Source organism: Mobula birostris, chromosome 17 (genome assembly GCF_030028105.1).
Source record: "Mobula birostris isolate sMobBir1 chromosome 17, sMobBir1.hap1, whole genome shotgun sequence".
Classification (NCBI taxonomy): domain Eukaryota; kingdom Metazoa; phylum Chordata; class Chondrichthyes; order Myliobatiformes; family Myliobatidae; genus Mobula; species Mobula birostris.
In genome coordinates, this window is record NC_092386.1 from 17,213,461 (window position 1) to 17,240,753 (window position 27,293).

The window sequence follows — 27,293 nt, forward strand, 5'->3', positions numbered from 1 at the left end:
GATTTTCATTTGGTTTTGGTCTCCCATCTTTTTCCAAAGACAGTTGACGAAATGCTTTAAGCATCAATAGTGCACAATAAAATAGTAAATATTGGAAACACTCAGCAGATCAGGCAACATAAAAATGAGAGAGTTAATGCTTTAAGTCGTTTATCCTGGCAGAGATGAAAGAGAAAACCAGAAGAAGCAAATTAACTTGTATTTTTTCCAATTTATTGCACAAATATTACTCAACTTATAAATGTTTCATTTACCAATTTTCACTATGACGCCACTGACTATTTGGGGTACATTATTTTTGATTTCCAGAGCTATTTTTCACTATAATTCTGCCATATGATTTCACTGTACCAATAACTCGCATAATGCTCTTGCTCCAGCCATTTTGATTTAAAAATTTGCTGAACAAAATGCTTTCCAGAAACGTGTGCCTCTTAAAATTCGATGAATGGCTGCACTGCAGTCACTGCTCACAATGCGGTTTCCCATTTGGGAAATCAAATGCAGGCTGATGATCACTTTATTTAACACACATCAGCACCCATGGTCCTGGTCTTAGAAGTTGCATAGTTCTATAGTACTTCTACATATGGCACTGGACTGATGCCACAAAAAAAACATGAGTGATGATAAATCTGATTTTGATATGGGTCTCTTAGTCCACAATAGAGTGGAAAAGGGGCAAGGAAAGGGGAATTGGAGGGAGCAGGAAGCACCACAGAGACATTCTGTAATGATCAATAAACTAATTGTATGGAATCAAATGATTTAGTCAGTCCCAAGGTTGAATGTGTCTGTACCCATGCCATCCCCACCCCTAGCACTCCTTCTCAGCTACCAGTCCCACATTGTTCCAACCTCACCATTCCCAACATCCTTTGCTCCTGCCAGATTCACAAACTCGCTCTCTGTTCCACATTGACAAATACAATACTGTGCAAAAGTCTTAAGCACCCTAGCCATCTCTCCACATATACGTGTAAGACTTTGCACAGTATTGTATTTCCTTTCATTTGTATGGGAAAATTTTGTGAGCGTTCACAGACCCAAAAATAACTTACCAAATCATGCCAAATAACTGTTCTCTTACACCATATAAGCTTGAATAACTAAAAACAAAATCCTTTGTGCCACCCTCCCTCCAACCCAATTAGGCATATTATCTCTTTTTTTTAAATTTGGGAAGGTGAATGAATTTAACTAGTTCAGATAAACAGCACTTTCAACTATGTGTTTTACATTTCAGGCAATTTCTCCCCCTAGTGGTTTCATATATTTATAGGCCATTTACATCAACCTTCTGTTATGCATTGGTCTTTTTCTCACCCTATGGTAATGTTTACACTTTTGTTATCTTCCTGGCTACTCACCTGGCAAACTTATGACCTGTCTTACACCCTAGAATGGGACTGCACCTGATGAATATTTCCAGCATCTGCAGCATTTTGGTTTAGGACACTGACATAGCTTCAAAAAAATAATTGTATTTAAAAATTGGGAAATCTGGTTCCAGCATGGTATTCCACTCTGCAACTCACCCAAACAAACTGAAAAGGATAGACAAGGATTGGGAAGCAGATGTGAGATTCTGCCCAATTGGGAAACCTCACCCTTTATCTGGGCTTTGTCAGAAGCTGAGGCATATTAATGGAACACCAAAAGAGCAATGTGTACAAGAGATTTAACAATTTTAAAAAGAAATTTTGCATATGAAAAATTACACATATAATGAAGATACTGCTACGTACTTTGTAGGATTGGAACCAGTGTGCAGCACAGTTTTCCCCGTTGTATCCATTCTCTGTATAACAAGGTGATCCAGCACCATCTTCTTCTTTGCCCTTTCAATTATCTCTTCCTCTACTGTTCCCTTTGTAACTAGCCGATAAATATTAACCTGAAAGATAAACCTCAACCATCATCTCTTTGCAAATTAATTTTGAATCCATTTTGAGCATATAAAAGAAGAGGTCAAAAAGGGGGCAATTAAAATAGCAAACTAGAACTATGAAATTACAAATATCCAGAAGCAAACAATCTGAAACATTTTTCGACATAAAGGAAGAAAGAATGGGAATGATGACATTGAGAATTGGACTGGATAATACCAGACAATGATAAAGGAATGACAAGAAAATTAAATCACGTCTTTGCTTCTGTATTCATTGGTGGGGTAGTAATAGTGTACAGGACATTGATGAGGGCATGAATAAGTAGTTCAATTAAGAACAAAAAGGAATATATTAAATAAATGAAACAGGATCAAAGTAGATAACATGCATGGCCCAGATGGATTTTATTCCTACATCTTAAAATAATTTATGAGGTAGAAAGGCAAACACATTTTAATAATTCATCAGAAGGTGGTGTAGTGCAAGAGTAGTGGTAGAAAACTAACAAGCACTGTTCTTAAGAAGTGGTCAGACATATCGGGGAAGTGTGGGCCAGGCTGCTTAATAATAGCAATAAGAAAAAAAAACAATGGAATCCCTATTAAAAGAGAGAATGAAACATCTAGAAAAAACCGTAAACTTTGACCAATCTTGTGGTGTTTATTTTCAACAGAAGGTAGGCAAGAAGCAAATTATCTAGGTACATCTTGGAAGGAGTGCAGGATTAGATGGTAGAAAGGATTGTTACCTGTCATTAAGTCAGGAAAGCAAATCAACAACAAAAGGAGTAGAGAATAATTCCCCCTAATAATCAGTACTGGGATTGCTGCTTTACACAATTCGTTTTTAGTGCTTTCGATTCCAGAAACAAAATAGCAATTTCTGAATTTTTTTTGAAGAGGAAGGGAGATGTCAAAGAGGGAGGATTGTCAATACGCAAAAGGACTGCAAATAGCAAAAGGTAGATATCAATAAAATTAAAGAATGGGACTGCAATTGGCAAGCAAATCAATGGAAGTTTCAGATTACAAAGGTTATTTTAAAAAAGGCAGAACAAAGCTTAGTGATTATTTCTACAAGGACACAATTGAAAATTTATAAGTTATGGAAAGCACATAGTGGCCTGCAGAGGGTGAAGAGGGTACATTGAGAAGAAAATTACCAGAAATTAGATGGTATTTCAAGGAAGAATAATTATTCTGGGTGTTTTCTCTTTTGAAAGTTGTGACCAAACAGAGGACTTCCAATTTATTGGAAATTTAAACAAAGAAAGTTGCCACTAAGAAATCCCATTGGGAGTATTGAAAGAACTACTTTATCAGGATGTGCAACTTGCTAACACAAAGAGCAGATGACGCCTTAAAGGCTAAAATAAATGACACGTCAAAGATTTGGAGGTGGCTCAACTTCCGCACATACACTTGCAGAGATAGTTGGGCCAAACAACCATTTCCATATATTATGTGACTAACACAGATTTTTAAATCATCACAGAGGTGGCAGCTGCAAAAAAAAGTTTATCAAAATTTCTAAAATTTCAAACCGATTTGTTTGAATTTAGAGTACATGAGAGAAAGCAGTTCACAAATTGTATCAATATGGTTGTCACCCCACAACAAACGTTGACCACGCACATTCTCAAAGTATAATATTACATTGGTAGCTAGAAAATAGTTACCTGCTTTTTCTGACCAATTCTATGAGCTCTTGCTTGTGCCTGTAAATCATTCTGCGGATTCCAGTCCGAATCAAAAATAACTACAGTGTCAGCAGATGCCAAGTTTATACCTAATCCTCCTGCTCTGGTCGACAGCAGAAAGCAGAAGTCCTGTATTTATAAAGAGCAGATCTCACAATAGATTCTTCACAATACTGCAATACCTCATTCTTACTAATCCCAGGAGAATGTTAAATGCATTGCTATATCCCTTCACTTATATAGTTACTACTAGATCAGTATTCTAATCCATTATCCCTCGCTACTGTTGTACAATGAGCAAGTCAACAAATCCTCCTCAGGGTGCAAAAACTTTGAATGCAGACTTCTACAATGCCAAAACTATAACAAACAAAATGTGAAGATGACTTTAATAACTTTTAAGAATATATTTAAATAATTTTTATGAACAACCTCAGAAACATTGCAGTTGAAAATGATCCTTAGTCCATCAATAACAAGCAGCAAATGTATGTTTGTTTTATTCTGTAACTGTTCTCACATATAACATCTATGGCAAGGCTGTGATAAAAGCTGCTGGTTTATCTGGGTATTGTGGTGGATTTAATATTCTACATTTTTTGTTAGCACAATCAAGAAGAAAAGCCATATAATGAGTAGCCAATTACTGTGGAATCTAGTTAATTTGGACACATCAGGACAGATACATTTTGGCCCAATTAGAGGGCTCCCCAATTAGCCAAAATTTCATGGAAATAGTTAAAAGGCATTAAAAAAATTACAAATTACCTTACAATTTATGTATTTAAATGAAATACATAAGTTAGAACACTACCAATATCTTTATAGTACTATAAAACTGACATATTCTTATGATTAACCGTAGATGAACAAAATCAGCATAGACACCTTGCACAGATAATGGGTGGAATGCCTTCATACAATGCTTTAAATGATTGCATCCTCCAAATCTTCATTTTCCTCATAATTCCTAACTTGTTTGAAGTAGTGAAATCATTACATTTTCACTCCTGGCCATTTCTGGCATCTCTAAGCCTGAATGCTTGAAACCACAAAGGCAGTTCTGAATTGCCTTATTGCTTATTTCATGCCAAATACCAGTGATAAAAAATTACTGTTTTTTGAACACAAACGCAAGCAACTGACGCTACTTAAAAACTGATCGCTCTAAGCATGGTGTAGTATCTAACAGCCTTGCAAGTGCAAATGACTGACACTGGTTCGAAACTGTGCAGCAACTGTTTTCTGCCCAATTAAGCGGCACACTGTCCCAAATAACTGGAGTGAATCCAGCCATTTTCTCAATTTAGTTTTTGTTCTTTAAGAGTTATCCCAAATAAACAACTACCCCAATTATTGACGGTCCAATTAACTGGAATCCAATGTATTTATTTTTCCACAAAATTTTCATTTTAATCAAATGTCTCTAATTTAGACCTCAACTATTCCTCTGAAAATTTTATGAAGCAGTAAGAGATTTACTGATAAAAGATCTTGTCAAGATTAGTGCAGCAGAGGTAAAGAATTAATCTCAAAACAATGGTTGAAACTGTGGCAGGATTCTATTAATAAAGGAAAAACTGTTTGATGACAAATGGCCTGTAAGTATAATGAATCACAACATTTTAAGAATTTCTTCTTTCTTTTGCTTGCTCTTTTCTTCTAGCTCTCTTTTTGAACTACTTATTTTTTAAATATTCAGTATTTTCTTATTGTAATTTGTAGTTTTTCATTGCACTGTACAGCACATGGCATATGCCAGTGATACTAAATCAGATTCTGAAAATTTTCAAAAGGGGATTAATTAAATAGTATTAGAGGGAGAATATTACTCGACTATGGAACAAGCATAGTAAATGGATAAACATGATTGGCCACTTTCAATTACCGCATCATTTTCAGGCTCAGACATTTTTAAAAGAGATTTTGGCTTTTGACACTACTGCACATGAAATCTAAATATCTGCACAATGAAATGCCCACTCTATAAGTAAAATGAATCAATCACGTTACACTGCATGAAATCCAAATGAAAGCTGATGTTCCAAGTTTACCAGTTTCATTACGTTCGACCACATAAGTCATCCAAGATGATCCATCATTTTGCTCTTCAATCAAAGATGGTGTCAATCTGTACATGGCTGGCAGAAAATATTATGCCATACACATAACTATGTCAATCAAACAATCCGACCACAAAACGATGAAACATATTGGGCAGGAACACATGCTAGTGTTCATGAACTAAGTTTCTTTAATCGGTAGCCAATGTATTCTACCTTGTGCACACAGAGATGTTTATAAAAAATTTGGAGTCTTACGTCTGATGTTTCTGCATTGAAATGGTCCAGGGCCTGCTTCCTCAGTTCTCCCTTAATAGATCCATCTAGTCGCTGTAACAGAAGAAACAGAAAGAGTAATTTTTTTTTCCCAGTAATGGATTTAAGGCTATAAACTGGGAAGAATGAAGCTTAGAGAATGTGAAGGCAAAGTTATCTGGGTTAAACAATGAGCCTGAAGATGTGATATTGTCACTTCAAATATGTGAAGGCAAGACAATTTTTTAAAAATGTAATACCCTCAAAGTATTTTATCAATTAAAATAAAATAAAAATGAATTTTAATGATGGCTGCCTGTACAAACATAAATATAAGCTTTAAAGTGAATTATTTCATGTCCTTCATACAAAACAAACACAGTGAACCAGCCTATTTTTATTAAATATGCCATTGATCGCTTACGAAATATCTATCGACTTTTAAACTCTTGTGTGACATTCACAGAAAGCACGTATTAAAATTCAGTAGCACTGGGCCTTTGCTTTATAACCATATAACAATTGTGGGGAAGATCTACATTTTCACAAAATAATAGACTTGAGCAGAAACTACTGAAGTCCATTTAACTAGCTATTTTGATTATAAAAGTTGCTATATCAAGATGAGTAGATAATATTATGCTGAACAATCAACAAAAAAGTAGCTTGCATATTTGCTACCCCAGCACTTAAATATTCACTCCCTCCACAACAATGCAAAGCGGCTGCCAAGTGCACTGATTACATTACACACTGCAACCATTTGCCAATAAGACCATAAGACAGAGGAGCAAAATTAGGCCACCTGGCCCATTGAGTCTGTTCCGCCATTCAATCATGACTGATCCTTTTTTTCTTCCTTAACCCCAGTTCCCGGCCTTCTTCCTGTAACCTTTGATGCCATGTAAATCCAATCAAGAACCTTTCAATCTCTACCTTAAAAACACCCAACAACCTGGCCTCCACAGCTGCACGTGGCAACAATTCCATACATTGGAATTTGGCTGAAGAAATTTCTCCACACCTGTTTTGAAAGGGCTCCCCTCTATCCTGAGGCTGTGCCCTCGTCTTAGACTCTCCCACCATGGAAAACATCCTTTCCACACCTACTCTGTCTAGGCCTTTCAATATTCAAAAGGTTTCAAAGAGATCCCCCTCATCCCTCTAAATTCCAGCAAGTACAGACCCAGAGCCATCAAACGTTCCTTGTATGATAACCCTTTAATTCCTGGAATCATCCTTATGAATCACCTCTGGACCCTCTCCAATGGCAGCACATCTTTTCTAAGATGAGGGGTTCAAAACTGTTCACAATACTCAAAGTGAGGCCTCACCAGGGCCTTATAAAGCCGCAGCATCACATCCTTGCTCTTATATTCTAGACCTTTTGAAATAAATGCTAACATGGCTTTTGCCTTCCTCACCACCGACTCAACCTGCAAATTAGGCTTTAGGGTGTTCTGCATAAGGACTCCCAACTCCCTTTGCATCTCAGATTTTTGAATTTTCTCCTCCTTTAGAAAATAGTTTGCACATTTATTTCTACTAACAAAGTGAATGACGATACATTTTCCAACATTATATTTCATTTGCCACCTTCTTGCCCATTCTCCTAATCTGTCTAAGTCCTTCCGTATCCTACCTATTTCCTCAACACTAACTACCCCTCCACCAATCTTCATATCATCTGCAAACTTGGCAACAAAGTCATATATCATCTACATCAATCATACAAGATTTCTTTTTCACCACCTCCCAAACAATGATGATAATCTGGAAGTAAGGGCAGTAGATACAAGGGAACACAAACATTACAAATTTCCCTCCCACAATAATGACTATATGCATTTCCTTTTCTTCACTAGCACCAAGTCTCAACTCTGGAATTTTTTAATGGCAGTCAGATTATCCTCACCACACAGACTCATGAGGTTCAAAAGGGGGCTCTTTGCCACCATATCAAGTGCAGCTTGGGGTGTGTAACAAGTAGTTATTTAGATTGTAACATCCACAACTTGCAAATGAATGAAGGAAAGTATTAAGTCCCTGCAGTGATAATTAAGGAAAACAAAAAGAATGAAGGAAGCTAGAGGAAAAAAAATGTTTTGATAACCCCATCTTTCCAGGAATAATTTACTGCAGAGTTAATGATACTATCGTAATGTTACAGCTTTATTTAGTGAAGAGAAACTAATTCCAGTGACAGAAATGAGAAATGCACAATAAAATGACTCATGACACATGCAAACCCATTAACAAATTCATGATATGGTAGCTTCAAAAAAAAAGCTTTAACTTATTTGGTTAGAAAAGAATTGTCAAATCAAAGCGTAAATGATATGCACATTACTGTAAATGGGGAAGTTAAATATTATCTTACAATCATAGGAAACCTTCCAAACTATTATGTATGGATCAGCACTTCGAAATAGGTATTTAAATTGCTTCAAGCTTTTGCTCTTTAGGATTATCCCTGTAACCCTTTATATCCTGGTGTGAAAATTAGCAAATCTGTTTTCATTATCTTTGACCATAGAAAAATATAGCAAAGGCAGGCTTTTGCTCTCATGTCAACTAGTCATCATGGCTAACCATTAATCTAAATCCTAACTTATTGCAGAAAAATCTAATCTTTTGTTAAACATCATAAATCTGTGTCCTCTCACTTTGCCAGTGAAGATACGTCTACCCTTGACACCACCTTAATGTTTAGAAAAACTGTAATCAATGAATTTAATAACCACATTAACCTTAAATTCTTCAGGCAAGCTAACTTAGCTTCGACAGTCTTCACTAGACAACCAAAATCCCTTATCCCCTACGATCCTTTCTTCAACATCCTTCCCAGAATGGTGGTCTCCAGAACTGAACACATGATACACAGTGAAATTACACAGTTTAACTTAACTTCCAGAGATTTTATTTTAAAAGCCAGGCTTAGTTCTGCCACCTACGAAGACTTAAATGCACATGTCCAAAATGTGTCTCCTCATCCACCTTAGTTGATATCGCCCTTCCTTGTTTTTAAAACCAAAAAATGTAACTTCATAATTCTTGGTAGGTGGTGCCGCAATATTACCAGATTTTCTTCCTGAAGTTAACCCATTCTCCACAATCTTGTCCTAGATGTTTTCTAATATTATATTATACGATCACTGTAGGAGTTAAAATTGTTCAGATTTTTCTCCCTATCTGCTGTATAATATTTAACATACAGTATAGTTAACTTAATGCAAGGCTACATCAGAAACTCTGTATAGTCAATCACAATGTCACAAACTAACTCTTGCAAAAGGAATAATGTGCAAAATCAGATTGACCTACTGAATACCTGTTAAATCTGTACAACTGCACTCTTACAAGTCACCTTTCAATCGTGCTTACTATTAAGCATTTTCCATCTTTGTTTGACTGCAGCTTCTACACAATAATTGTGCATAACAGAGGACATATGGAACTCCATCTGATTTTTACTAGTGGATAATGTCCAGTGGATGGAGGAAACTCAACCGAATAGGCTAGGGAGGGATTTAAATCCAAGATATAATCTAATTGCATTCGAATGGAGAATTAAGTTCCTTAATTCCTGTTGAAGTATTGTTAAAGCACACATCTCCTCATGGCTGAAGATAAAATGGAGTGCAAGACGACTTTTGCTGCAATGCTTCATAAATTCAGAATAAGAAAACTGACCTGGAAACAAAACTGTCGACATTTCAGATATTCAGCTAGAATGTCCAGCATTCGAACCATTTGAGAGAAGATAAGAACTCTGTGGCCTCGTTCTTTTAGTCGACAAAGCAACTTGTCCAACAGTATCAGTTTCCCACTACTACGGATCATGTGCTAAGAAAAGAAATCAAGAAAAACTGATGGACATAAGTGTATAACCCACTCTTGTGTAGAAGCATAATCAAATTATCTTCAGAGAAAGATAGTTAATTCAGAAGAAATACTATGTATTATAATTCCACTTGTTTCAAATTTAAATATTTACTGCAGACTTTTGCTTTTTTGTCTCTAGGAAGAATTAAAAATAAAACAATGATATTCAAAACCTTGGCATGCAGCTTAAGACACAAAAGTAATCATAGTTTCTCTTAGGAGTTGAGCTGAGAAATCGATTAGGTTTCTCAAAAGTGCATCCAGAAAGCCTTTTAAATTTGATTAATTTTCTATTGATGAGCCTGTAGAAACTAAAAACACCCTATCTCTATATGTTCTTGCTTTCCAGCATGTATAGGTATTTATAAAGAATGTGGATAGTGTCTGTATGTGTTATGGTTGGGGGGGGGGGCGGGGGGATGAGATGAGGATTTTGCCTCTGTTTTACTTTGATGGAAAAATTAGTGAGGGCTTCAAAACCAATCGAAACTATCCTTTGTGAGTGCTAATTACTAGATTAGTAACACACACTTCTAGATTAGGAAACAGAGAATGCAGAATTCAAAATCCACAATGGCAAATTGATTAATTTAACGCAAATTGAATTATTGTTTAAACATCTAGTATAATGTTTCATGAAGAGGTAGGAATGTGAATTTGAAAAAGAAACATGTTGCATATAATGAACCCAGTGCCTCACTCTTGGTAGACCTCAGGGGTAACCGAGCAAACAATTTGGATGTAATGTGGTTAGCACAATGCTGTTACAGCTCAGGGCATCAAAGTTCAATTCCAGCACCGTGTGTAAGGAGTCACTGTACATCCTCCCCGTGGAATGCATGGGTTAAGTGGTCATTTTTAATTGTCCCGTGATTAAGTTAAGGTTAAATTGTGACTGTTGGGGGTTGCTGGGGCGGTACAGCTCGAACAGCCGGAAGGGCCTACTCCACACTGCATTGCTTAAAAATAAACCGTTTAAGGCAGTTACTACCTACGGTTTAATGAACAACAATAAACAATTCCCGTATGGAGAATATTTTTTAAAAAAAAGAGATTGTTACTTTTTCCTCTAAAGGCATCCGTTAGTCTTGCGAGACCATGGAAAGTCTTCACTCTCCAGGGCGCAGGCCTGGGCAAGGTTGTATGGAAGACCAGCAGTTGCCCATGCTGCAAGTCTCCCCTCTCCATGACACCAATGTTGTCCAAGGGAAGGGCATTCGGACCCATACAGCTTGGCACCAGTGTCATCGCAGAGCAATGTGTGATTAAGTGCCTTGCTCAAGGACACAACACGTTGCCTCGGCTGGACTTTTTCCTCTATTAACCAGTTAGATATTCAATGCAGTTTGAAGGGAAGACAAGTAAGTACCTGATAAACATGTCGTTCTTCCTCTAAGTATTGAGCATGCATTACATAAGAACATTCTGAGGTTTCAATGATTAACTGAATATGGCTTTACCACAGATCTACAATTCCAGTCTTAATTAACGTGATCATCTCTAGAAGTTATAGTACTGAAATCTGAAGAATTTTTCCCACACATGAAATCTGGATTTTTGGCAGTAGGGTAATACAACCATATTCAGGTAGTTTGCTTCAAAAGAAATAATGTGTCTAAACAAATGTTTGAAGAGGCAAATCTTAAAATAGTAAATTAAAAACTCTGTAATTGAGATTGCCGGGACACTGTGGTGCCTGATGCCTGAGATTCTAAGAAAATCTAACAGAATTATTACAAGCATAACTCTTCTCAGATCATACCTGTAAGGCCTCCTGTCTGTTATACAAATCATTGTCTTCTGGGAATTTAATGAGGTAGCAATGGTTACAACACTTTTTAAGTTCCATCATGATATTCAGGAACCCAGATGTACTGCCTTTACACCCTTTGCTCAAGGCTTTATAATTCCTGGTTAAAATCCACCTAAGTCAAACAAAAAGACTGATAATTGATTCAGGTATTATAAAGCAATAATGAGTACATCACATTAACATGATTTTCAAGCATAAAAATGGAGGAAATCAACAGGTCAAGCAGCATCTGTAACAATAGCTCCAGTAGTTAGTATTTTTGTTCCAGATTCTAACACATGCAGTCTTGTGCTTATATTTCAACATTTCAAAACTGATCTACTCCATGTACACTGGCACACATCAAAGCAGATTGCTTAATATTCAAAATTTGTTATTTAAGTTAATGGCTTAATGCACTAGCAATAACAAACCAATATCTAACTTTAACAAATATTACTGTTAAACCATTTCATCAGGAATTGATGAGGCCTGGTACTTTGACTGCTTATTCCTCTCTATAGGAGCTGCCTGCCTGCCAAGCAGAGTTCCTCCAACATTTTGTGCGTTACTCTGGATTTCCAGCATTTACAGAATGTTCTTTTTGTTTTGTAAAATTTTGAGTATAATGTCCACATTTTGAAAGAGACACCACGCCCAAAAAATTTTACAAAACCAAATATTAATTCAGCTTCTCTAACCCAGCGAAACCTCATAGACACTTACACATAAAAATTAACACAGTTTAACACCAGGTTGCAGTAATATCTTAAAATAAGTGTATAAGATTATAGACAAAGGGTTTTTTTAGACATGTCTGAAAGGAAGATAGGTAGAGCGGGCATTCAAGAATTGAGGGTTTTGGCAGCTGGAAACTCTGCTTGCAGTGGTGGAATGAACAAAATAGTGGGGTTGGAAAGTCCAAACTGGGAATCACTGGCGTCTGATGATTGCAGGCTTGGTTGAAATTATAGATACACTTGGACACAACAATGGATTTGGATACAAGAACAAGAAATTGAAACTGGGGCACCGTTTTAACTTCAGAATCAATGCAGGTTAGGGAGTATCGATGACAAACAGGACTTGATGCAATTTAGGATATAAACAGAGTAATGATGAATGTTAAGTTTACAAAGGTAGAAAATGGCAGGCTATATGGATTACTCTGAAATGATCAAATCCTGAGGTAACAAAGACATGGTGTCTGTTTCAGAAAATGAGCTTCAATTCAAATGATATTAAGGAGCTAGAAATAGGCACTTTCATTGACTATGGTTATGTGTGCCAAAAGTTACTTCAGGTTCAAAAGCGATATTAAATCTGCAAGTTGTCAGCAAGATAGATGGAGCCAGCAGCAAGGAATAAAGAGTAAAATTATGGTCTTCCTGATCTTGTTAATGTCATGCCACAGGATTACAACTGAAAAATTGCAAGGGTTGAGAGGTGGTATCAAGATCACTCTATGTGTTGTCAGTGTCTATTAAGAAACACAGAGTATTCAGACAACTGCATTGAGGGGCAATATAGAAATCGTTCTCAGGAGCACACACCAAGAATGGATGCAGTTCATCTATTCCTTCTCTTTGCTAAGGTTGATAAAGCTGATGAGTGTTTATAGCACAGAGCTTGAGGAAACCAGTTCATCAGCAAATACCTACTTGTAATATTGCTTTTGCACTGCGCTCATTTCCACTCGTAAGATCTGTTCAACTTTAGCAGGTAGAGACTTCTCAACGTCCTTTTTCACCCTCCGCAACAAGAATGGCTCCAGTTCTCGGTGAAGGCTTGTATAACCAACTTCTCTTCCTTTTCCATGCTCCTCTTCAAACACTTCCCAGGAAGAAAACCTTTTACCCCCCAAAAAATACAGAATAACATTTTTATTAAGCCACTCACAAATAACAATACTCCGAGTAATAGTTGATAGCTAGTGTATGACATAGTACTTTTAGTTTAAGATATTACTTTCTTGATGGAGCAAAAGTAATTCTCCATCAGCTGCTGAAGCCAGGTGAAAGCTTATCGCAAAATGCCTGCTTTTAAATTACCTTTGCAACTGAAAATTGAGAAGAAAAAAACAACTTAAAAATTACTGAATATATTTCCCCATTAAAAAAATTACAATTATTAAGTATTTTCCATGCCATCGGAATGTTTAAATCATTTTATTTTCAATGAAATAAATATGAAAGGCAGTCGTGTTGAAATGCAAGGAATGTGTCAGCTTATTTGTCATCAGTAATATCCCATAAATAGTACTGAAACGTTTAACTGGTTTGAGAAATTTAAACAACAACTGTTAAAATATTATTCCATGGAAGTGAACCTTTCAAACAATACCACACTTCCCCGTCAATTGTGGTCCTATATCTTAGAGCTGAATTATTCATCCCACTTACTTTTCTGGCATGATGAAGTGAAGGAGAGACCAGAGTTCTTTAAGCGAGTTTTGGAGTGGAGTTCCTGTTATGAGCAGCCTGTGATTTGACTTAAAATCCATCATGGTTTTATAAAGTAGAGAATCATCATTCTTCAAACGATGAGCTTCGTCTACCCCGATGAAAGCCCAATTTACACTTCCAAGGAATGACTGAAACAAAACATCAAATTTTAACACTTGAAACTACTTAAATCTACATTAAACAGTATTTCATGTCTAAGTTTTTGTTAGAAAAAGAAAAAGTTAACACACTTTTGGAATAGGCTTTTATCAACTAACTTTCAACAACGCAAATGCAGCACTGAAGAATCCAGAGATTCATGCTAGGATATAATTATAGAGATTATAAATCCACCCGTATTTTCACCCAAAGATTTTTTTTAATCCAATACAACTACTGCCAGCTTATGAAACTAGAGTGATCATGGGTCAGCTTGACAACATTTTTACATTACATATAAAAAGTACAGGCCACTGGTATTGTTAACATATCTAAGATATGGCCAAATATGGCAGCCTCCATAACACTAAAAGTTGGTAACAAGTTGCCGTGATATCCTTTGCTATTTGTCCTCCCCAGCTTTCAAATGTTTTGACCATGTACAACCTGTACATATAACCAAACATTTGGGGGACCAGCTGCTTTCCCATGGCAAATGAAACTGAATTAAAACTGAAAATTATAGTGCTTGTCCACTAAAAATATTATATGGTCACTGCAATCCAAATTCAAATTATATTTTTAGGTGAAACATTAATAATCTTACTTTATTGACTTTTATATCTCCCAGTCCAAAACTTAAGCAACTTGCTTTTGGAAAGATAAACATTTGAAGTTTCTGTATATCTAAATCCATGCACTGCTCTGTCAATTTTCTCTTTTGCAGTCAATTTACTTAAATCAATTATGAATGTTCACAGCAATGAACTGCATTTTTAGATCTAGTGCTCCCTTTTGCCATTTTCTTGAAAATTGATAAAATTATGTGCACCATCTTGATTTCATTGACAAAGTAAACTAAAAATTTTAATCTTTCAAATTATTAGATTCAAAGCCCCACAAACATGAAGGTTTTCTTCCTCCATTTATTCTGACATGAATGTCAATGCTGTTACTAACCACTGGTATTTATTATTCCATCTGCTCTGTCACTGAACTAAAGAGGAACTAGATCAACAGCACTTGTAGGTCCAGAGTTGCATATAAGAACACAAGAACATAAGAAATTGGAGCAAGAGTAGGCCATCTAGTCTGTCCAGCCTGCTCCACCATTCAATAAGATAACTCCCCCATAACTCTTAAATCCCCTACTATGCAAAAATTGATCCAACCTTGTCTTAAATATATTTACTGTAGCCTCCACTGCTTCATTGGACAGAGAATTCCACAGATTAATCACCCTTTGGGAAAAGCAATTCCTCCTCATCTCAGTCCCAAATCTACTCCCCTGAATCTTGAGGCTATGTCCTAGAGATCGTCCTACATAGTTGAGGTTGGGTAAAGATGACAGGTTTTCATCCTGTAAACATGAGTTAACTAGAAAAATCTAGTAGTTTCTTAGCTACTATTCCTTACAGTAGCTAATTAAAAAATGTTGTATTATTGAACCTAAACTACCCAAATGTCATGATGATGCCTCTCAACCCACCATTGTAAAATAACCTAGTACTCATGAATAGCAGCATTGTTTTTTTTAAATTCTAGTTTCACTTAATGCCTTGAATATAAATTCATCAGTTTAGATAATGAAATTTAAATCTCTGTCTCTGATCACATTCAAAAAAATGTTCAGGAGTTTCACTATACTATCTACTTGCAGTTCAGTTTCTTTACAAAATATAAAACATTTTTAAGACATTACTAAACTGAATGTACAGTAAGAATTATGAATTAAGGGAAACCCACAGAATGGCTGGTTATCTACCTTGTCTTTAAGCAGGATCTCATATGTTGTCAGCAAGATATTGAACTTCAATCTCTTAGTCTGAGGATGCATCCATTCGTATGTTCTTATCTGATAACAAAATGAACATAAGTTAAAACAACAAGTCGATGGTTCTTGATAGATTATTTCAGTTTGACAGAATGAGGCTGACTGGGGGGCCATTCAACTATAATATGCAACACATGCAACTAGATGGTGAACTGTTAATTTTCCCAAAGAGGTCAGCCTTGAGTGAACATTTGCAACCCAGGCGTATATACAATCTCTACACGACTTCAAAAGTGAGCTGCATTCACAGTGATTTGAGAAAAGGTCAGAGTGTAATAGAAGACAACTAGATTATGCTCTGCCACACATTGTCAGTGACTCTCTGGATTTGTTTCAAGTGAGTTTTGTGAGAAGGAGTATTGAGAAGATTTGGGATATTTTCCTAGCATCTGGTGGAACAAGACATATAGCATACAATTCCAGGAAACTAGATGGTTGAGAAAAGTGAAGTTGTGACGCAAGTAGTTTTAAGGAGGCAGGGGGAGGAAAACAGAACGACATACAACGGTCATTTTCAAACCTCCAAGAACCACTTTGGAAAAAAAAAATTCCAAAGATATAAAATTTAATCAAATGAACCTGGTCAGGTATTAGATCTCTCGATGGGAAAGCATTTTTGGAGGTAGTGACCACGACTCTATCTCCTTCACCATAGTGCTGGAGAAGGATAGGAGCAAACAATTTGGGAAAACATTTAATTGGGGAAGGGGGAAATATGATGCTATTAGGCAGGAACTTGGGAGCAGATGTTCTCAGGGAAATGCACAGCAGAAATGTGGCAAAATGTTCAGGGAACATTTGCATGGAGATCTGCATAGGTATATTCCATTGAGGCACGGAAAGGATAGTAGGGATAAAGTACCATGGTGTACAAAGAATGTAGAAAATCTAGTTAAGAAGAAAAGGAAAGCTTACAAAAGGTTGAAGAAAATAGGTATTGTTAGAGCTCTAGAAAATTACAAGGTTGCTAGAAAGGAGCTTAAGAATGAAGAGCTAGAAGGGGCCATGAGAAGGCCTTGGTGAGCAGGATTAAGGCAAACCGCAAGGCATTCTACAAGTATGTGAAGAGCAAGAGGATGAGACATGAGAGAATAGGACCAATCAGGTGTGACAGTGAAAAAGTGTGTATGAAACCAGAGGAGATAGCAGAGATACTTAATGAATACTTTGCTTCAGTATTCACTACAGAAAAGATTGTTGGTGATTGTAGGGATGACTTATAGCCGATTGAAAACTTGAGCATATGGACATGTGCTGGAGCTTTTGAAATGCATTGTTAGAAAAGTCACCGGGACCAGATGAGATATGGAATGGTGGTGGAAGCGGATACGATAAGGCTCTTAAGCCTTAGATAGGTATATGGAGCTTAGAAAAATAGAGGGCTATGCGCTAGAGAAATTCTAGGCAGTTACATGGTCAGTATAACATTGTGGGCCGAAGGGTCTGTAATGTGCTGTAAATCCCTAAGTTCTAAGTTCAGACAAAAATACAGATCAAAATGTTTGAGTTAGACTTTTATCCAATCTTAATTGTTTAGCCCACATACTTAACAGTAACTAATTTGAATTTGTGAATGCAGTTCAGGATTCTATCTATCCTCCATAGAGGCCAAAAATCATAATTGTATGGAATATTAAAGCAATTATCAAATAGCACTTTACCATATTACGGCTACTGATGTCTCCTAAGTAAACAACGACGTTCATCTCAGGTGCCCACATCTCAATTTCACGTTGCCAAGAAGTGAGCGTTGAGAGCGGAACTACTAAAAGGAAAGGCCCAAACAGCTGATGGTCATGGAATATATAACTAAGGAAGGAGATGGTTTGTATAGTTTTCCCCAGACCCATTTCATCAGCAAGAATAACACTATTGTTCCTGTGAAATAAAGATAGGAAGAAATCAATGTTTTAAATAAAGCATTTTAAAAGTTTATTTTCATTCTGTGTGAACTATAAAATTAATTAAAATGCAGAGAAAGCTAATATAAAACAGATTTTTAAAGATTGTTTAACAGTAACTAAAATATTACATATTTTGAATAATAAACCAAACAACTTTTAAAACATTTTTTGAAGAAAAATTATACAAAATAGCAATTTCAATATTTATTTTGTAAGCTTTATCTGGATAATCTAAACACGTAAACTAAATCTTTTCCTGACCGTGCCTCAAAGATTTAAGATACTATACTTGGCAAAAAAAAAACTACAAATTAAGCAGTTGAGTTTTCACTTGCTTCATCAGTCGGGGGTGAAACTGGCTGAACCAGTCTAAAAGTTTGGATATTTTGAACATAAGTACATAAGTATTTGCAGTCACTTAAATTCATTCAACAAAAAATACCCTCATATCAAGTTAATCTCTTAAGGCAAACAGGTAGCTATAGGCAAGTTTTGAATATATTCTATGAATCCATTTCAGTGCAAAAAAACTATTTATTACTGTGATCAAATGTGATTTTTGCAAGATTTTATGTCATTATCCACATAATCATATGTTGCAAAAAACTTAAAACTAATTTACCCAGTACAAAGTGTACTCAATTTCTATTGTGCCCAAAACAGCTTGAATCTCATATCTAGCATAGGGTCTTTAATTACTTACTTGCACCAGGAGTGTGCCAACCAATTTAAGCCATCTAACTGATAGTCTCTGAGCTCCAATACATCAGAGCTACCAATGTAGGCTGGCTGTTTCTTCAGTGCAACAAATCTGGGTCTTTGCTTTAAGACCTACATAAAACATAAACCCAAAGGTGAAGAACAATTTAAGAGCCTCCTTAATTACCAGCCATCAACTACAATCTAACTGGAACTGCAAAAAAAACAAATTAAACACTCTATTAAACAAATATTCCAAGTGTTGGTACTACATCATTCGTTTATCTTGAAGTGGAATTCTTCCAAAGAAAAGATAGAAATGGCAGGGTGGTCAATCAGCAATTTATCTCTCGGCTGCTCATTCACCAATCTGTGATGATTTATGAAACACAGAACGCAATCTTCTACTTAAATTTTAATGTTAAAATGATAATGACGGCATATATACATAGAACTCTTTGACCATCACAATGGAAACAATAAATGTTCAACTGGGTGGATAATTGGACAAGGAAATTTCACAGGTGTAATGGCAAATGAATTTAAGTTAAAAACTTCCAATGAGGGCACTCAACAGGATCTACAATCAGCACCTCCCAAACTAAAACTAATCACATCCTAAACTTCTTTAAGAAAAAAAAATCTCAAATTCTTGAGGTGACATACAGAGCAGTTACCATACTCAGCCATGATATACCTAGATAGGATACCTTTTATAGTACATCGATAAAAATTGCTAAGAGGCGATGGGGCATACCAGGTTTCTTTAGCCTCCTGAGGAAGTACAGGAAGTGATGAATTTTCTTGATAAGTAACAGAAATAGCTATAAACTCAAAAAGAACAAACTTTAATGAAAATGTTTGACCAGCTAACTTTAATGGATCATTAATCTACCCAGAGTGCAGTTTTGCTGAAAATGTAGAATTTGCAACATTAAGCCTCCAATACTTTTACTTGAGTCACCACTTCCAAGTACCATTCCACCTGATCTCAAACTGAATCTCTGATCTGAATATCCAGTCCAGAATCATAAATACCAGAAATCCTACAAATGCAGGAAATCCAAAGCAACAAACACAAAATGTTGGAACAACTCAGATGGTCAGGCAGCATCTATGCAAATGAACAAACACCTAATGTTTCAGGCTGAGACCCTTTAAGGATGGGCAAGGAAGGGGGATGATGCCAGAATTAAAAGTTGGGGGGGGGGGGGGAGGGTGAGCTGAAGAGGGAGAAATTTGATAGGAGAGGAGAGTGAACCATAGGAGAAAGTGAAGGGGGAGAGGGGTTCACCAGGTGAGATGATAGGCAGGAGAGAAAAGGCACTTATCCCTGCAAGCAGCCAAAGAGCTACACCTGCCTATTCATCTCCATTCAGGGTCTTAAACAGTCCTTCTAGGTGAGGCAATACTTCACCTGCGAATTTGCTGGAGTCACCTATTGTATTCTGTGCTCCAATGTAGCCACCTCTACACTGGTGAGACCCATCGTAAATTGGGGGACTGCTTCGTGGAGCACCTCCATTCCATCAGCCAAAAACGGAACTTCCTGGTGGCCAAGGACTAATTCCGATTCCCATTCCTGTTCATGGCCTCCTCTTGTGCCCTCAGGGTGGAGGAGCAACAGCTTATATTCTATCTGGGTAGCCTCCAACCTGATGGCACCAGTACAGACTCCTCCTTCTGGGTGTGTAAAAAATCAAATCCCTCCCCCTCCCCTCTTCTTCCTTCTCACCTGCCTGTCACCTCCCCCGGTGACCCTCCTCCTTCCCTTTCTCCTTGTGTCCACTCTCCAGTCAGATTCCTTCCTCTCTAGCCCTTTATCTTTCCCACCCACCTGGCTTAACCTATCACCTTCTAGTATTCTCCTTCCTCTTCCACCCCTTCCACCTTTTTATTCTGGCATCTTCCTTCTTTCTTTCCAACCAACCCTGAAAAAGGGACTTGGCCTGAAACGTTGACTGATTGTTCATTTCTGTGGATGCTACCTGACCTGCTGAGTTCCTCCAACATTTTGTGTGATCCAGTCTAGAATGCTAGGAGGAAGCACACAGCAGTGCTGCCAGTTGTAGGGTCAGGTCAACGAGCAGTGACAGGAAAAAGCGTCAGATACGTATGCAAAGGTTTCTGACAATTATCCATCCCACCAGTGTGGAGTAAGCAATGGTTCAACGGGACCTGTTCCCAGGACTAGAACAGCCCACAAATTTTACTTGTTCAAAGAACGCAAATATTACTAACATGTAGTGCCCAGTTTATTCACCCCCTCAGTCAGGGACAATTAAGAGTCAATCACACTTAAACCAACAGAAAGTAGCTTGAACAAGTTTAATGGATCGATACAAGTTTACAAAAATGGGATTTCATCAAACCCTTTCCCCGAGCCTAACTAGTCTGCTTAAAATAATGAGTTCAATTTGAATTCACCAGTAGCCATCATGGGATTGTCCCTGACTTCTATCTATACTCCTTCCCAGAAACAACTACACCTATTTACTTTTGCAACCTACCACTTAATAAACCCACATCCTCAAACACACGTCTGTGCAAATAAGTCAGGCTAAGTATAAATCATCTATTTTAAAACTGTTCAGTCAAGAATATATTGCAAAGGTTTTCTTCATAAATTACATACAGAAATATTGATCTGTATTTAAATAGTTTAGTGCATATAAACCAAATATTTTAGTTTAATTACCTTACACTCCTTCAAAGGGATGGTTTTGGATTGGTTCCGGTTAGTATATGCATCAATGTGTGACTGAAACTTTCGGGACATAAGGGCACCATCTTCCCAGCTACACTCAGAGTAGGGTAGCCCTTGCCATTTGCACAAGTAGTCTGGATGACCGGAAGCAGACTTCTGGTTGGAGTGTGCTGGTAATGATCAAATAAATAAATGAAGACTTACCAATAATGCCAAAAAAAGTATACAACTTAAAGGATTAACCCTTGGAAGCTGCTTTTTCAGTAATACTACATATATCAAACTACTACTGGGAAATCCAAAACAAATAGAAAATGCTGTACTTCATATACCATGCGCACAGAAACCAACATGTCACAACCTGACATCTTTTCTACATCCTTGATGCTGTCAGAAATGCAGCACAATTTTCTGTATTTACAATATTCCAGTTGAATACACTGATTCAGTATTGCATCTCAGCAGGAATACTCAATAACTTAAAAACAGCCTTTTAAAAAGCTAAGGAAATACTGGATTTTCTGAGAATTCATTATCATGAATCACAATCTGCACATCCACATCCCCCCCACCCCCATTTTCCCATTAATACTTTGATATTGCAGGAAATTGTATTCTGATCAGTGGTACATTATAGAAACAGACTCTAAAGCCTATACCAGTCATCATGTCCATCTTTACTTATCCCACTTGCCTGCATTAATCCCACATCCCACTGTACACCTACATCATTCAAGTACAGGTCCACAATCCCTTATCCGAAATCCTTGGGGCCAGTTGCATTTCGGAATTCAGAATTTTTCAGATTTCAGACCCCCCCACCCCCACCGATACCAAAAGACATGTATGCTCAAGTCCCTCATTTAACCTGTCTCAGTGCGGTGGACTTTAGGACCCGGCGGCACACCAAACCTACGCACATCCTACCGTATACTTTAAATCATCTCTACATTACTTATAATACCTAGTACAATGTAAGTGCTATGTAAATAGTTGTTATACTGTATTCTTTAGGGAATAATGATAAGAAAAAATTTTATTTCCAACAAAAACATTCAATAAAACATAAAAATATACAGCTTCAAACGAACCGAATCAAATACATGGTAAATGACTTATTGGAATAAACGTAGAATGTCACTGTAAAACTTCAGTATCTTGTCTTTGTTTATTTAAATCATATATAGTGGTAGTTCTGACAGTATTTTCTTCAGTAAGACGCCGCACAGACACACCACGATCAAGCTTCTGCAATAACTCCACTTTCTGCATTATTGATAATGATACATGCTTCCTTCTCTTTTTTTCATTGTTACCCATAGGGGTACCTGCAGCTCTTTTTGACATTTTCACAGTGAACTTAAACACAAAGTCAACAGTGAACACAGAATATCGGCGAAAAGCAAATGCATGTGTAACCAGTACGAGCGCTGAGCCACAACTAACGTCTGGCAGCCTCTGCTAGAGCTGCCACATCACACCTGAGTGATGTCAGCTGTTGGCAAAAAAAACTTCGGTTTTTGAAGCTTTTTGGATTTCAGAATTTCAGATAAAGGAATGTGTACCTGTACCTGTATCAATATCTCTTTAATTTTGTTACAGCTCTTCCCTCCATCATCACCAACTACAGCTCATTCTAGATACCAACACTGTGTGAACAATTTACTCTTCAGATCTTCTATGTCGCACCTTAAACCCCACCATATGGATTCTCGATATCTACCCTGTCTCAGCTTCACAATTTTATATCTCAGTATTACCTCACAGGCTCTTTCATTCTGGGGAAAATACTGAACAGTATGGTACAAGAACAGTGCCATGATGATGCCTATCCAAATTTTCCTCATAACTCAGGTAAAATCTTTGGGAGTCTTTTCTACACCTGCTTTAGTTTAGTCGTATCTTTCCTGTCGATACACAATACTCTAAGTGCGACCAAACCCACGTTTTGTACAACTATCACATGATGTGCCAATTCTTGTCCTTAGTGCCCTGGTCAATGAGTGTAAGCATGCCATATGCCTTCTTTACCACCCTGTGTACTAGTGTTGCCACTTTCAGGAAATCAAGTATTGTAATCAAAGGTCTCTGTTCATACAGTTACCCTGTTATAGGAAAGATGGTCAAACTAGATAGGGTGCAAAATAATATTTACTAGGATGCTGCCTGGACTAGAGGGCCAGAGTTACAAGGAGAGGTTTGCCTCACTGGATCTTTATTCCATGGAATTTAGATGAATGAGGTGACCTGATAGAAGGTTATAAAATCAGGAGGGGTACTGATAAGGTGGATGGTCACAGTATTTACCCTTGGACTGGGGAGTCAAAACCAGTAGGCACAGGTACAACAGAGGAGACATTTAAGGAGACCCAAGAAGTAATTTATTACGAGGGTAATGAGGTTGAGGAAATAGTCAAGGAAGGTACGATTGCAACACACAAAATGCTGGAGCAGGTCAGGCAGCATCTATGGAAATGAATAAACTGATGTTTCGAGCCAAGATACTTTTTCAGCTTTGGAAAGGGAGGGGAAAGGCGCCAGAATAAAAAGGGAGGGGGGGCACTAAGGAGGACTAGCTAGAAGGTGATAGGTGAAGTCAAGTGCATGGGAAAGGTAAAGGTAAAGAGCTGGAGAAGAAATGTGATAGGAGAGGAGACTGGATCATGTGAGAAAGGGAAGAGAGAAGGAGGAGCACCAAGGGGAAGTGATAGGCATGTGAAGAGAAGAATAAGAAACTAGAGTGTGGAATAGAAGGGGAAGTAGGAGGGAAAAAAATTACTGGAAGAAGAAATCGATGTTCATGTCAGGTCAGAGGCTACCTAGACGGAATATGAGGCATTGCTCCTCCACCTTGAGAGTGGCCTCATCGTGGCAAAACAGAAGGCCATGGATTGACATGTCAGAACTGGAATGCAGATAGGAATTAAAATGGTTGAGAAATTCTGGTTTTGTTAGATGGAGCAGAGATGCTGGACAAAGCAGTCTCTCAATACACGTCTGGCCTCATCAGTGTAAAGGCCACAATGGCACCACCAGATATGATAGACAACCCCAACAGGTGAAGTGTTGCCTCACCTGGATGGATTGTTTGGGCCCTGAATGGTGTTAAGGGAGGAGGTGAATAGGTAGGTGCTGCATTTCTGTCACTTGCAGGGATATGTCCCAGGACGGAAATCAGTGGGAAGGGATGAATGAACAAGGGAATCACAGACGGAACATTCCCAACAGAAAATGAAGGTGGTAAAGATGTGTTTGGTGGTAAGATCCCATTGAATAAAGCAAAGGTTGCAGAAAGTGATGTACTGGATGTGGAGGCTCATGGGATGGTAAGTGAGGATGAGGAACTCTATCCCTCTTAAGGCGGTGGAAAGATGGCGGTGATTGTGGATAGCCAAGAAATGGAGGAAATGCGGGTGAGGGCAGCATTAAATGGTGGAGGAAGGGAAACCCCATTCTTTGAAGCAAGAGATCTAAGATCTTGGAAAGGAAAGTCTCATTATGGGAACAGATGCAGAGGAGATGAAGGAACTGAAAAAAGGGAAGAGCATTTTTACAGGAGACAGGGCGAGAAACAGTATAGTGAAGATAGCAGTGGGAATTGGTAGGTTTATAAAATAAATCAGCAGACAGTTTGTCTCCAGAGATCAAGAAAGGGGAGAGAAGTGACAGAACTGGACCAACTGAATTTAAGGGTAAGGTGGAAGTTGGGGGCAAAGTTGATGAAATTGATGAGCTCAGCATGGATGCATGAAGCAGCAGTAATCCAGTCATCAATGTTTCACAGGAAGTGTTGAGGAGTATTACTAGGGAAGGGTTAGAACGTGGACTGTTCTATGTCGTCAATGAAAAGGCAGGCATAGCCAAGGCCCATGGCTACCCCTTGAGTGGGGAGAAACGTGAAAGGAACCAAAGGAGAAATTGTTGAGGATGAGAACCAGACAAGGTGCGGAGATACAACTGCAACACGCACTTGAATAGATACATGGACAAGGACGGAGAGTTATGGGCCAAACGGAGGCAACTAAGACTACCAAGGAAGATGCCGTGGTTGGCATGAGCCAGTTGTGCTGAAGGGACTCTTTTCATGCTATATTACCCAACAACTCCTGAGAGCTCTGCCACTCACTGTGTACAACATGCCCTGGTTAAATTTCCCAAAATGCATCACCTTGTCAGCCCTCAACCCTCATCCACGATAGGTTATGTTGATCCTTAAAAGGATCTACCCTCTGGGAAGCTACACTCTCCGTAGCTACCCTGTTACTGCTAGTATGCTTGTAGAATCTTTTAGGATTCTCCTTCATCTTATCTGCCATAGATATCTCAGAACCTTTTTCTGCCCTTCTAATTTCATTCTTAAATGTACTTCTGCATACCTTGCACTCTTCAAAGGATACACGTGATGCCAACTGCCATTATTTAATATATACCTCATTTTTCTTGACCAGATCCTCAATATCCCTTACAAGTAATATTTTATATTAGACTTCACAAAGAACTCAGATTAAAATATAAATTCTATTTGGACAGTTGCAACTAAACATAAACACTTCAAACACGCAAGTCCAACTTTTGAAGAAGAGTTTTAAAACTGACTTCGAAAAAGTTCCCTACAAGCTTGCTTCCTTGTTTTGTCAATGCCAACAAAAGCATTGAAAAAATACGATTTTAAAACAGATGTGAAAAACTTATTAAGAATCCTCAAAGGAAACAAGATACAAGTATAGTATTAACAATAGTAAAGATGAACCAGCTGAAATAGATATTACCAATAAAAGGTCACGTCTGCTTAAATTACACTGAGATCTCTGAAGTAATCTTGCAAGCACATAGTCAGCTGGTCCAAGCCTATTGTATTTGACAGAAAAGCTGTCAAATATTTTACACACATACTGATGTATTTGAAAAACTATGATCATTTTTTTCTGATAAATATTCTCTTGCTTTCAGCTGGCCTGCAATTCCAGAATTAACTGCTCATCTTGCTTAGCTGGTCTAGTATGCTAACATTTACCCAATACTGCAACAATTCTCCAGAATAGAACATCTCCGGCCTCCAGTTATCAGTGAAGATTCAAGTTATCAACAAGCAAAATCTATCCAAAGAAGCTATTGCTGACACTCATTTTGGGTTTAAAGATGCCTTACAGTTCCAGACATCACAGTCTTTACACAATTAAGAACACAATTCACAATGACAGGAAAAAATTTTTTGGCATCAAGTCAGCATTGGTAGAAAAGTCATTGTAAAATAGAAATCAAACAAAAGCCCTCAGTAGCTAAAATCATACTTTACCATAAACCATTCACTACAGCCTCATGCTGCTTAAGATGATCAACACAAAAAAAAAATCAAGGGAAAACAGAACTTTATTCCTTTCTTTAAAACAATGGAAATATTCTGACAGGTACCCATGAAAGTTTTATATAATACACTGCAGCAAACAAACTCAAGAGCATTTTAATACAGTTCCTACTTACTGAAGCAAGTTGATGTTTATAGAAAACAAGCTGAAATAATAAACCCTACATATTATACTTGAGGTCAAAAGAATATTTATAAGCTCTTACCAATTATTCGTTCCACCAACTGATACTGCCTATGCAAATCATCCACCAATTCCTGTTGACAGTTCAAGTATTCGATATCTTCAGGGGATGCTGTTTTCAACCTATAAATTTAAATATATTTTCAAGTTTCAAAATATTTTAAGTATAAACAAACAGTAATAACAGCTATGCCTCAGATCTCTTATATTTCCTCCCTTTATCTTATATCGGTGACCTCTACTTTTGGATTCCACAATCCTGGGGAAAAGACTGACCATCCAAAATACAGCAATTACAGAAATACGGACTTCATGGCTAACGAGCTAAAATTCTGTTTGGAAATGATTTCCTAGCTATAATTTTTTTTATATTGTTCTCTTCCAAATCAGATCTCTGAAGTTATACTACTG

General features: G+C 37.4%; 1 protein-coding gene across 1 annotated transcript in view; it reads right to left on the reverse strand.

Annotated features, from left to right (window-relative positions):
• Positions 1 to 27,293, reverse strand: part of chd1 (chromodomain helicase DNA binding protein 1) — a 122,532-nt gene that overhangs the window by 36,246 nt on the left and 58,993 nt on the right. Inside the window, exons 9-20 of the mRNA XM_072281322.1 lie at positions 26,905 to 27,005; positions 21,325 to 21,503; positions 18,631 to 18,758; positions 17,685 to 17,901; positions 15,955 to 16,044; positions 13,989 to 14,179; positions 13,248 to 13,436; positions 11,557 to 11,719; positions 9,603 to 9,755; positions 5,913 to 5,984; positions 3,571 to 3,720; positions 1,749 to 1,897 (exon numbers count right to left, since the gene is read on the reverse strand). Of these exons, the coding sequence (XP_072137423.1) occupies positions 1,749 to 1,897; positions 3,571 to 3,720; positions 5,913 to 5,984; positions 9,603 to 9,755; positions 11,557 to 11,719; positions 13,248 to 13,436; positions 13,989 to 14,179; positions 15,955 to 16,044; positions 17,685 to 17,901; positions 18,631 to 18,758; positions 21,325 to 21,503; positions 26,905 to 27,005 (1,782 nt within the window). The remainder of the gene's footprint in view (positions 1 to 1,748; positions 1,898 to 3,570; positions 3,721 to 5,912; positions 5,985 to 9,602; positions 9,756 to 11,556; positions 11,720 to 13,247; positions 13,437 to 13,988; positions 14,180 to 15,954; positions 16,045 to 17,684; positions 17,902 to 18,630; positions 18,759 to 21,324; positions 21,504 to 26,904; positions 27,006 to 27,293) is intronic.